The sequence below is a fragment of the Hemitrygon akajei genome, unplaced genomic scaffold (genome assembly GCF_048418815.1).
Source record: "Hemitrygon akajei unplaced genomic scaffold, sHemAka1.3 Scf000132, whole genome shotgun sequence".
Lineage (NCBI taxonomy): Eukaryota > Metazoa > Chordata > Chondrichthyes > Myliobatiformes > Dasyatidae > Hemitrygon > Hemitrygon akajei.
Genome location: NW_027332018.1, coordinates 575,489 through 587,783, shown reverse-complemented (window position 1 = coordinate 587,783; position 12,295 = coordinate 575,489). Strand labels below are relative to the sequence as shown.

Sequence of the window (12,295 nt, the reverse complement as noted above, 5' to 3'; positions counted from 1 at the left end):
TGTCTCTTACAACAGACTCCGAACTCTCCACAGGTTTGTTCCTCTAAATCCCCAGACTGTTCGGTGGTCGATAATGTAGCCCCATGAACGAGTTCATACCTTTCTCATTCCTAATTTCCATCTTTAAAACCTCGCCTCAGCCTAAATTATATGTACATCAGCACGACTAAAACAGCGGTAAACTGGAAGGTTGAGCTTACAAACCTGCCACTCCAACAACCAACTCTTACTAATGACTAATCTATCATGCTTTCAGTAGTGGGCCCCTATCCTAAACTCATCTGCCTTTCGTACAATACTTACTGCTTTGAAATGGACGCAGCTCACAACTTGAGTCCCAGCGGGCTTAATATTTTGCTTGCTGACTTTATCTGAGGTCTTAACAACATCTGTCCCAACAATGAGTCTACAATCAGTTCAAACATTCTGGTTATTATCCCCCTGCAATTCTAGCTTAAACACCACAAATACCCTTTTTTTAATGGCAAACTTTCCCGCTGGGATATTAGTTTCACTCCAGATCAGGTGAGAGAATTGCAAGATGGCGGGGAAGATGAAGGAGTTGCACAATGTGGGCCGATATGGCACGGCCTCCAGGAATGACTCGGTGCTGCCCCCAGTGTTCGTTCGGCAGTAGACAAGCTCATTTGTTGTAGTTTTTGGATTTCGGTGACATTTAAAGTGCCTAGGACTTCAAGCTGCTTATTTATATACGTGCGTGCGTGCGGGATGACCTCCTTGCAGGTGAAGTTGGCACGGACACTGGAGGTCTCCATGCCTTCCCACATCTTACAAGAGGAGCATTCAACTCTCCTGCCAGGCATTGTTACTGTCATGATTGTGCGATAATAAAGAAAAAAAACGATAATCCAACTAAAAAAAAAACAACCAATAAAGTTGTGCCTTCTCTCACCCAAGACATATTCTCCTTGCAGATTCAAAAAGATAAACCCTCTTACTTCCACTCAAATCCAATTTCCTGGCACTCTTTCCCTCTACTTTTCCTCATCTCACTCACTCACACACACACACACACACACACACACACACACACACACACACACACACACACACACACACACACACACACACACACACACACACACACACACACACACACAGATACAAACACTGAATGGAAATCCCTCCATATCGTCCCATCCAACACTGATACGTTCAGTCAGAGACTGAGTCTCGCTCCACACCGTCTCATCATACACTCCCGGGGTCAGACATGGAGTGCATTTTCCTCTACACCGTCATAACACACACTCCCGGAGTCAGACAAGTACTGAGCCTCCCTCCACATTGTCCCATCACATATTCACAGGGTCAGTCACAGAGAGAAGGCCCTACACACCGTCACATCACACATTTCCGGTATTCGACACTGAGTGATGTTCTCTTGACAAAAACGCAGCACACATTCTCAGGGTCAGACACAGAGTGAAACTCTATCAACACCGTCGCATCACACTCTCCTGAAGTTAGACACTGGGTTTCGCTTTCTCTGGACCGTCCTATCGCACACACCCGGGTTCATACAGAAACTGAAGCTTACTCCCCAGGGTCCCTTCAGAAACTCCCATGTTCCGAAGCCTGTTCCCTTTCACCAATACCCAGAACTCCGAAGTTCCAGTAGTCTTGAATTGTGTGCCGGCTCGGAGAACGTGCGTGTGTTTGTGTTCAGAGGATGTGCAGGGAACAGGAGAGAATTGGTACGGGGATGGACATGGTGGTGAGATAGCAGTCACTGGGATGAAACGTTGTCGAACCAAACGATTGGCCTGTTCACACAGAGCAGTGCAGAGGCTCAAAACCGAGAGATCGATATCCGGTGGAAGGGGGCTGGGTGGTGTAACAACAGACGTCACCTCTCCCCCTCCTCCCCATAATTACATATAAACAGAGAGAGAGGGAGACGTGTGGAGGAGGGAGAGTGTTCATGGAATCGTGGAGGACCTGCAGGGGATGGAGCGGGTCAGTGAGAAGGAGAGCCGAATTTGTGAAGCTGGAGATAACGGAGACAGCACGGAGTGTTGGGGACGGAGGGGTCATGGAGACAGGGTGTGTGGAACAAGATAGCGGCGGCAGAAACGGGGAGGGCTGTTGCGGAAGTCGTGGATGACGGTGACGAGGATGGTCGGCTGAGAAGGAGGGTTGACGACGAACAGGAGACTGAAATCTCAATGAACCAGGAACACCTTCTTCCCCTCCGCCAGCATATTCTAGAACACATCAGCAACACCTCCACATTTTTGCGGCATTTATTAGCTTTTTGCATTTAACGTTAATTTTACATATATTGCGCTCTACTGATTTTTCAAAAGAACAAATCTCAGGTGGTCTAAGTCACAGATAATAAAACAGACCGTGAATCCGGTAGAAAAGATGCGATACAGGTGGACAGGACATTTGACACGCTGGCCTTCATCAGTCAGGACACTGAGTACGGGGGTCGGAGGTGACGTTGCAGTTGCAGATGACGTCGGTCACGCCGCACTTGGATTTTGGAGTTCAGTTCTGCTTCCCTTGCTCTAAGAGAAATCTCAACGAACTGGAAAGATTGCAGAGGGAGATTTCCGAGGATGCTGCCGGGACAGGAGGGTTATGGAGCAAGGTTGGGAATTCTGAAACTTTTTTCAGTGACATTACAGAGGTGTACAAAACCACGAGGGACACAGATCAGGCGAATGCGTGCACTCTATTTCCCCAGGACTGGGGTATCGAGACCATTAACGCACATGATTGAGGTGAGAGTAGCAAAAGATAGAAGTGTGGAGCGAGTTGGGTTTGATAAAAGGGAGACAGTGCGATGGGGAGAGAGGGTAGAGACAGAGTAGAGAATCGAGGGAGAGACCGGGAACAGAAGGGGTATTGGGAGGGAGGGAGGCAAGAAAGCGGGGTGATGAAAATGGGGATGAAACAGAGGAGGGGGGAGTGGGGAGGGATGAGAGTGAGACTTTATAGGGCCGAGGGTAAAGTGAGGACGAGATGGTGAGTAAGATTGCGATGGAAGACGAGGATAGGTTAAGGGTGAGGAACAGCGGTGCGGAAGGGGTAGTCTGAGTTGTTAAGTGAAATGGGGGAGAAAGAGGGTTTTATCATTATATTCAAGTCGGTCCCACTGGTTGTTGACAGAGATACTTGATCTTTTCAGAAATATCCGGGAAAAAACGTGCAGACTTCTCACAGATGAAGCGTGCACGAACCTGACTGCAATCTTTAACCTCAGTGTCATTTGTACATTTACCGCATTCGAAGTCTCCATCGTACATCCGGAACAGGACATTCGAAGCCACTTTCCTGTCAAAGAGGGGTAAACAATTTCAACACACCTCCAGCAGTCAGTCCCCAAAACCACTGATATCCTCCCTCGCAATTGACCTGTGGCACACCAACATCTCCCACAACCCCACTTTCCCAGCTCCGCCCTGTGTCATTCTCCAGAATACACCCACTGACCCACTCTCTCTCTCTCTGCAACACTGTGTCAGTCACCAAAGTAATCCCTTGCCCCAATCTCTACCGACAGATTGCTATCCGATATCAGAATAATAACAGTACCCAACCTTCTCCTCACAGGCCCGTGTCAGTCCCCAAAATATTCCCACAGCGCCAGTGTCTCCCAAAGCCCCATGTCAGTCCTCAAAATGCTCCCACTTCTTTACTGTCTCCCCACAGGCCTGTGTTTTCTTCCTAAGTACTCACACTCACCACTCCCACCACACAGATCAGTTTCAGTCCAAACTATACCCACTGCCTGACTCTCTCCCCACAGCCCCGTGCCGGTCCCCGAAATAATCCCACTGCTCAACCCTCTTCTTAGATAGCTGTGTCAATCACTAAACCATCTCCCGCTTCCCATGCTCTCCCCACGGACGTGTCTCAGTCCCCAGAGTACTCCCACTGAACCATTCTCTCCGCACAGATCTGTGTCTGCCCCCAAAGTACACCCCTCCCTCATTCTCCGCTCACAGACATGTGCCAGGCCCCAAAGTGCCCCCACTGTCTCACCCTTTCCCACAACCTGGGTCAGTTTCCAAAAGAACACCATAGCTCCACTCTCTCCCCATGGCCCCTAGTCCACAAAATACTTGGACTTCCCAGTCTCACCTCAAGTTCCCGTGCGAGTCCACACAATAATCCCAATGCCTAGTCTTTTTCCTAAAGATCTGTGTCAACCAGCAAAAGACTGACTTCGCCCTCTCTCCCCACAGCCCATGTCAGTTCTCACATTTGGAGAAGGAAGTCTGAGGATCAGAACGGGAGAGCGGTGGGAGCCATTTTGATTTTTTCTTCTTCTCATCGGAGTTCAGAGAGGCGGGACTGCGCAGGCGTGTGATGTTGGGCAGTGAGGCCGGGAAGAGTTGAAAGTAACACAGCTTTATACAGCGGGCAGCGTCGTTTTGCGGGCAGCGGAGTGAGCCGGGAGCAGAGTGAAGGCTTAAGGGTTTTGCCTCAACAGGGTTAGGAGGAAACCGGCGAGGCAAGGTAGGTGCAGTTTTTAATTTTCCCTGCTATTTGAGGAAAGGGGGGAATTATGAATGTGAGGGCAACTTGTTGTTCTCGGTGTTCGGATGTGGGAGGTCCTGGAGTCTCCCAGCCTCCGGGACGTCTACATCTGCGCCAGGTGCGCTGAGATGCAGCTCCTAAGGGATCGTGTTAGGGAACTGGAGCTGTCGCTCCATGATCTTCGTCTGGTCCGGGAGAGGAAGAAGATGATAGAGATGAGTTACAGGCAGGTGGTCACACCAGGGCCACGGGAGGCAGACAGGTGGGTCACGGTTAGTGGAGGGAAGGGGAAGAGTCAGGTACTAGAGAGTACCCCAGTGGCTGTACCCCTTCACAATAAGTACTCTAGTTTGAGTACTGTTGGGGGGGGGAGCAACATACCTGGGGGAAACGACAGTGGCCTTGCCACCGGCTCAAAGAGTCCGGCCTTGTAGATCAGAAGGGTAGGGAAAGGAAGAGGAAGACAGTATTAATAGGGCACTCGATAGTTAGAGGGTCAGTTAGGCGATTCTGTGGACGCAGTCAGGAGACCTGAATGGTAGTTTGCCTCCCTCGTGCCAGGGTGCGAGATGTTTCTGATCGCGACCAGGATATCCTGAAGTGGGATAGTGAGTAACCAGAGGTCGTGGTACATATCGGTACCAATGACATAGGTAGGAAAAGTGAAATCGTCCTGAAAGGCGAAGATAGGGAGAAAGGAAGGGAGTTGAGAAGAAGGACCGCAAAGGCAGGAATCTCGGGAAACCTGCCTGTGCCACGCGACAGTGACAGTAGGGATGGAATAAGTTGAAAGATAAATACGTGGCTGAAGTATTGGAGCAGGGGGAAGTGATTCAAGTTTCTGGATTACTGGGTCCTCATTTGGGGCAGGCGTGACCTGTACAAAAAGGACAGGTTACAGTTGAATCCTAGGGGGGCAAATATCCTGGCCGGGAGGTTTGCCAAGGCTCCCGGGGAGATTTTAAACTAGAATGGCTGGGGGTGGGAATCAATTTGCAGAATCTTAGAGAGAGGAGGTTAGTTCACAAATAGAGAAAGCTGGTAGACAGTCTGTGGGGAGGATAAGCAGGTGATAGAGAAGGGGAGCGCACAGACCAAAGATGTAGGGGAGAAGAAGAAAAAGTTAATAAAGTTGTTTGCACTGTTAGGGATAAACAGAGAGGAAGATGTAGAGAGTTTCTTAAATGCATCTGTTTTAATGCTAGCAGAATTGTAAGAAAGGTGGATGAGCTTATATTATGGATTGATACCTGGAAATATGATGTTGTAGCAATTAGTGAAAAATATTTGCAGGAGGCGTATGATTGGCATCTAAATATTCGTGCATTTCGTTGCTTCTGGTGTGATTGAATCGGAGGGGCAAGAGGGGGAGGTGTGGCACTGCTTGTCAAAGAAAATATTACAGAGGTGGCAAGGCAGGATAGACTAGAGGGTTCGTCTAGGGAGACTATCTGTGTGGAATTGAGTAATGGGAATGGTGTAGTAACAATTATAGACCACCTAATGGGGTGCCAGAATTGGAGCAACAAATTTGTAAGGAGATAGCAGGTATTTGTAGTGATTGTGGGAGATTTTAATTTTCCACACATAGCCTGGGAAGCCGATTCTGTTAAAGGGCTGGATGGTTTGGAGTTTGTAAAATGTGTGCTGGATATTTATTTTTGCAAGAAATACATAGAGGTACCAACTGGAGATGGGGCAGTGTTGGATCTCCTGATAGGGAATGAGATAGGTCTGGTGACCGAGCTATGATTTTGGGATCACTTCGCGTCCAGTGATCACAATAACATTAGTTTCAATATAATTATGGAGAAAGATAGAACTGGACACAGAGTTGAGATTTCTGATTGGAGAAAGGCTAACTTTGAAGAGATGCGAATGGATTTAAATGGAGTGGATTGGGATGATTTGTTTTATGGGAAGATCGTAATAGACAAATGAAGGCCATTGAAAGTTGAACATTTGATGGTACAGAATGTTTTATGTTCCTGTTAGGTTGAAAGGAAAGTTTAAAAGTTTGAGAGAGCCATGGTTTTCAAGGGATATTGGAAACCAGATTCGGAAAAAGAGAGAGATCTACAATAAGTATAGGCAGCATGGAGTAAATAAGGTGCTCGAAGAATATAAAGAATATTTAAAGAATCTTAAGAAAGAAGTTAGTAAGCTAATAGAATATATGAGGTTGTTTTGGCAAGTAAGGTGAAAATAAATACAAAGTGTTTCTGCTGTTATGTTTATAGCTAAAGGATAGTGAAGGATGAAGTTCGTCCCTTAGAGAATCAGTGTGGACAGCTATTTGTGGAGCCAAAAGAGATGGGGGAGATTTTGACCAATTTTTTTTCATCGTTATTCACTGAGGAGAAGATATTGAATTATAAAAATAAGGCAAACAACTGGGTTAGTTATGGAAGCTATGATGATTAAAGAAGAGTAAGTACTGGAGCTTTTAAAGAATAAAAATGTGGATAAGTCTCCGGGTCCAGATAAGTTAGTGTAGAAATAGCAGGGACTCTGAGAGAAATATTTCAAACATCATTCGAAAACGGGGATTGTGCCGGAGGATTGGCGTATTGCTCATGTGGTTCCATTGTTTAAATAGGAATCTAAGTGTAAACCTAGCAATTATCAGCGTGCAGGTTTGACGTCGGTGGTGGGTAAACTAATGGAAGATAGTCTTCGAGATGATATATATAATTATCTGGATAGACAGGGTCAGTTTAGAAGCAGTCAACATAGATTTGTGCTTGGAAGGTCATGTTTGACAAAACTTATTGAATTTTTTGAAGGGGTTACGAAGAAAGCTGAAGAGGGAAAAGCAGTGGGAATTGTCTATAAGGGCTTCAGTAAGGCCTTTGACAAGGTTCCACACGGAAGGTTAGTTAGGAAGGTTCAATTGTTAGGTATTAATATTGAAGTAGTAAAATGGATTCAACAGTGGCTGGATGGGAGATGCCAGAGAGTAGTGGTGGATAACTGTTTGTCAGGTTGGAGGCCGGTGACTAGTGGTGTGCCTCAGGGATCTGTACTGTGTCCCAATGTTGTTTGTCATATACATTAATGATCTGGTTGATGGGGTGGTAAATTGGATTAATAAATATGCAGACGATGCTAAGATAGGTGCCGTTGTAGACAATGAAGTTGGCTTTCAAATCTTGCAGAGAGATTTAGGCCAACAGAAGGAGTGTGCTGGAAGATGGCAGCTGGAATTTATGCTGATAAGAGTGAGGTGCGACATTTTGATAGGACTCATCAAAATAGGATATACATGGTAAATGGTAAGGCATTGAAGAATGCAGTAGAACAGAGTGATCTGCGAATAATGGTGCATAGTTCCCTGAAAGTGGAACCTCATGTGTTTAGGATGGTGAAGAAAGCTTTTGTCATGCTGACCTTTATAAATGAGAGCAAAGAGTATAGGAGTTGGGATGTAATGTCAAAATTGTACAATGCATTGGTGTGGCCAAATTTGGAGTTTTGTGTACAGTTCTGTCACCGAATTATAGGAAAGATGTCACCACAATATATGGAGTACAGAGGACATTTACTAGAATGTTACCTGTGTTTCAGCACCTAAGTTACAGAGAAAGGTTGAACAAGTTAAGTCTTTATTCTTTGGAGCGAAGAAAGGTGAGGGGGCACTTGATAGAGGTATTTAAAATTATGAAGGGGAAAGGTAGAGTTGACGTAGACAGGCATTTTCCATTGAGCGTATGGGAGATTCGAACAAGAGGACATGAGTTGACAGTTAACAGACAAAAGTTTAAGGACAACACTTGTTTACCCAGAGAGAGGTAGCTGTGTGGAACGAGCTTCCAGTAGAACTGGTAGAGGCAAGTTTGATTCTGTCATTTAAAAGAAAAATAGATTTTGGACAGGAATTGAATGGAGGGTTCTGAGCTGAGTGCAGGTAGGTGGAACTTAGTGAGACTAAGTTTTCGGCACGGACTAGCAGGGCCGGGATGGTCTGTTTCCGTGCTGTAATTGTTATATGGTTATATTAGTTTTACTGCACACTCTCTACCAACAGTCCGTGTCGATTCCGAAACAAATCCAATTGCCCATTCTCTCACCGCAGAACTTTCTCTCTCTCCAAAATGCCCCGATTTCCCACTCTCTCCACACAGCCCTTCTCAATCCGCCAATTCATACCAATGCCCACTCCCTTTAGCAACTCATGTGTGACCACAAACTAATCCCACTGCACACAACCTTCCCGCAGCCTGTGCCAGTCCCCAAAATAAATCCACTGCCCACTCGCTTCTCGCAGCCTGTATCAATCCGACGACCCACTTTCTCTCAGAAACATGCAAAATCCAAAATCTCACCCGTCCTTGCATTTTCCAATCCAATATGAACTGACTTGGTCGCGGACAGCTTTGACAACAAAATTCTGTGAAATTAAAATGCTATTATTAAGGATTGAATTCGAACAAAATTTAAAGAGCATCCCTTTCTGTCTGGCACCTGGAGAGTTTGAAGAGATGGTATTGAAGGAGATTAATTCTGTGTCTCACCACAGGAGAATGTGATGCCACGGTGTGGAGGTACCCTCACTCTGTGTCTGAACCCGGGAGTGTGTAATGAGACCGTATGTAGGGAACTCTCTGTGTACGACCACGGGAGTCTGTGATGTGACGATGTGGAGGGAGCTTCACTCTGTGTCTGACACCGGAATTGTGAGATCAAACGGTGTGGAGGGAGCTTCACTCTGGTGTTGATATACCTTCCGTCGATCTGACACGTACCTCTTCTTCTGCCGAATTTATATCCAGAAGTTTAGAATCAGAGTCCCAGCAATACAGCCTCGCTTTATCGTAGGGAAATTTCAACGTGGTTATAAAATAACAGCCGCCTTCATTTCTGATCCAGGACTGGGAACACTCTTGCTCTGGAAAATAGGAAGAAGGAACAATGAATCTCGCTGCGTACGGTCCATTACATCCGCTGTGAGTCAAACATAGAAAGAGAATCCCTCCTCACCGTCCCATCACACACACTTGGTCAAGTACAGAATGAAACCCACTCCTTACCGGTCCCCTGACACACTCCCGGATCAGACACAGAAAGAGGATCCCTCCTCACCGTCTCGTCACACATTCCCGGGTTCAGACACAGAGTGAATCTCCCTGCACACCGTCCCATCACACACTCCCGGGGTCAGACACAGAGTGAAACTCCCTCCATACCGTCCCATCACACACTCCCGTGGTCAGACACAGAGTGAATCTCCTTCCTCACCGTCTCATCACACACTCCCGTGGTCAGACACAGAGTGAAGCTCCCACCACACCGTCCGATCGCACAATCCCGGGGTCAGACCCACAGTGAAGCTCCCTCGACACCCTCCCATCACACATTCCCGGGTTCAGACACAGAAAGGAGCTCTCTCCACATCGTTCCATCACACACTTCCGGCGTCAGACACTTTGAAGCTTCCTCCACCCCGTCATATCGCATACCCCAGGGGGCAGACACTGCATGATTCTCCCTCCACACTGTCGCATCACACAATCCTTGGGTCGGTCACAGTAGTGCTCCCACCAGACCGTCCCAGCACACACTCCTGTCAGAAACAGAGTGAAGCTTCCTCCACACCGTCCAATCACATACTCCTGTGTTCAGATATAAGTGATGATCCCTCCATCACACGCACACTGTGTCATTCACAAAGTGAAGCTCCTTCCACATCATCCTGTCACAGTCGACAGATGTCAGACGCAGAGTGACACTCACTCCATACAGTCCCATCACACTCCCAGGGGTTTCACCCAGTGTGAGCTCCGTATTGCAATGTCCCATCAGACACTCCGGTAAAATATAGAGTGAAGTTCCCTCCTCAGTCTCCTGAGCTCATTCCTGGGTTTAGACACAGAGTGATGCTCCGTGCATAGCATCCCATCGCAAACACACTGTGTCAGACACAGAGTAAAGCTCACTCCAGACTGTCCCATCACACACTCCCGGGGTCAGACACAGGGTGAGACACCCTCGAAAGTGCCCCATTATACGTTCCCGGGGTCAAATACAAACTACCCTCTCACCCTTCTATCACACATTCCCGTCGTCAGAATCAAACTGAAGCTCGTTCACGCCGTCCCATCACACTCTCCTGCTGTCAGACTCAAATTGAAACTCCCGCCACGCCACCCAATTACACATTCGTGGGACCCCTGACCAGGTGTTGCTCCCTCAATTCCGCCCCATCACAATCTTCAGGAGTCAGTTAAAAGCTCCTTTCCGCCATAGTATCACAGAGATCCTGAGGGACAGACAGAAATAGAATTTCACTCCCTACCGTACCGTCACACACTCCCGGGTGAGACATATGAATTAGCTCCCTCCGCAAATTTCCAATCACGGAACCCGTTGCCAGACACTGAGGGACCCTCCTTTAGCACTGTCCCGTCACAGAATCCAGCATTAAACGTACAGTGGAAATCCCTTATACTATTACATCATGCACACCCGGGGTCAGACACAGAGTGAAGCTCTCTCTTGCTACGGCCCCATCACACACTCATGGATTCAGACTGCACGCTGCTTACTGTCAAATCACACGCTCTTACGGATAGACACAGAGTGAATCTCCCCCCACACCCTCCCACCACACACTCCCGAGATCAGATACAGAGTGAATCTCCCCCCAGACTCGCAATGAAACTACGTCGGCACCGTCCCATCACTGGCACCCGGTGTCAGTTATGGAGTGAAGGTCCCTGCAGACCATTCAATCGCACACATTCCTGATTGGTCAGACAGAAATTTGGGTTCAATCCACAATGTCACGTCACACTCTCTCAGGGATAGATGAAGAATGAAGCTATTGTCTGACGATCCCATTATACTCTCCCAGTGTCAAACACAGAGTATTTCTCCTACCACACTGTCCCATCACACACGACCGGGTCAGTCTCAGAGTGAAGCTTTCTCTCCACCACACTATCACACACTCCTTGGGTCAAACATGGAGTGAAGCTCACTGCATGCTCTCCCATCACGCAGACCTGCGGACCAAAACAGAGTGAGCCTCCCTCCACACTCCCCCAACACACTCCCCGTGGTCAGACAGGAAATGAAACACTCTCTGCACGATCCCGCCGCATACTCCCGTGGTCAGAAACAGTATGATGCTCTTTCTACCCGGTGACATCACACAACACAGAGGTCAGAGAACGAGCGAAGCTCCCTGCACATCATCCCAGCACACACTCCCGAGCCTATCACAGTGTACATCTCCCTCCTTACGCCCTCCATACATCACACATCTTCTGGCGAGTCACAGAGTGAAGCTCTCTCTCAACCGTCCCATCTGTGATCACACACAAAGCGAAGTTCAGCCCCGCTCTCCCATGGCACACTGACGGGTGCAGACTCGCTCCAGAACATCGAATCACACAATCCTGTGTCACATAGAATTAAAGTCCCTCTGCAGTGTCCTCTCACACAGTCCCGGAGTCAGACACAGACGCTTTCTCTCTACGATCCCATTACACACTCCGGGAGTCAGACACAGAGCGATGCTCCCTCAACACCATCCCATCACACCGTCCCAGATTCAGACACAGACGCTCTCTCTCTGCGATCCCATTACTCACTCCCGGATTCAGACACAGAGTGATGCCCCCGCTACACCGTCTCGTCGCACACTCCCGAATTCAGAGTGAAGCGCTCTCTCCCAGGTGCCATAACACACTTCAGCGGTCAGAGATGGGGTGAATCTTTCTGGGGACTGTCCCATCACAAAGTCCCGTTGTCAGACACACAGTGAAGCTGGATCAAT

General features: G+C 47.8%; 1 protein-coding gene across 1 annotated transcript in view; it reads right to left on the bottom strand.

The window, feature by feature from the left end:
• Positions 1–2,343: 2,343 nt before the first annotated feature.
• The window catches only part of LOC140723743 (C-type lectin domain family 9 member A-like), a 29,022-nt gene continuing 19,070 nt past the window's right edge, over positions 2,344–12,295 (bottom strand). Inside the window, exons 6-8 of the mRNA XM_073038288.1 lie at positions 9,261–9,403; positions 8,841–8,905; positions 2,344–3,306 (exon numbers count right to left, since the gene is read on the bottom strand). Of these exons, the coding sequence (XP_072894389.1) occupies positions 3,114–3,306; positions 8,841–8,905; positions 9,261–9,403 (401 nt within the window). The 3' untranslated portion in view covers positions 2,344–3,113. The remainder of the gene's footprint in view (positions 3,307–8,840; positions 8,906–9,260; positions 9,404–12,295) is intronic.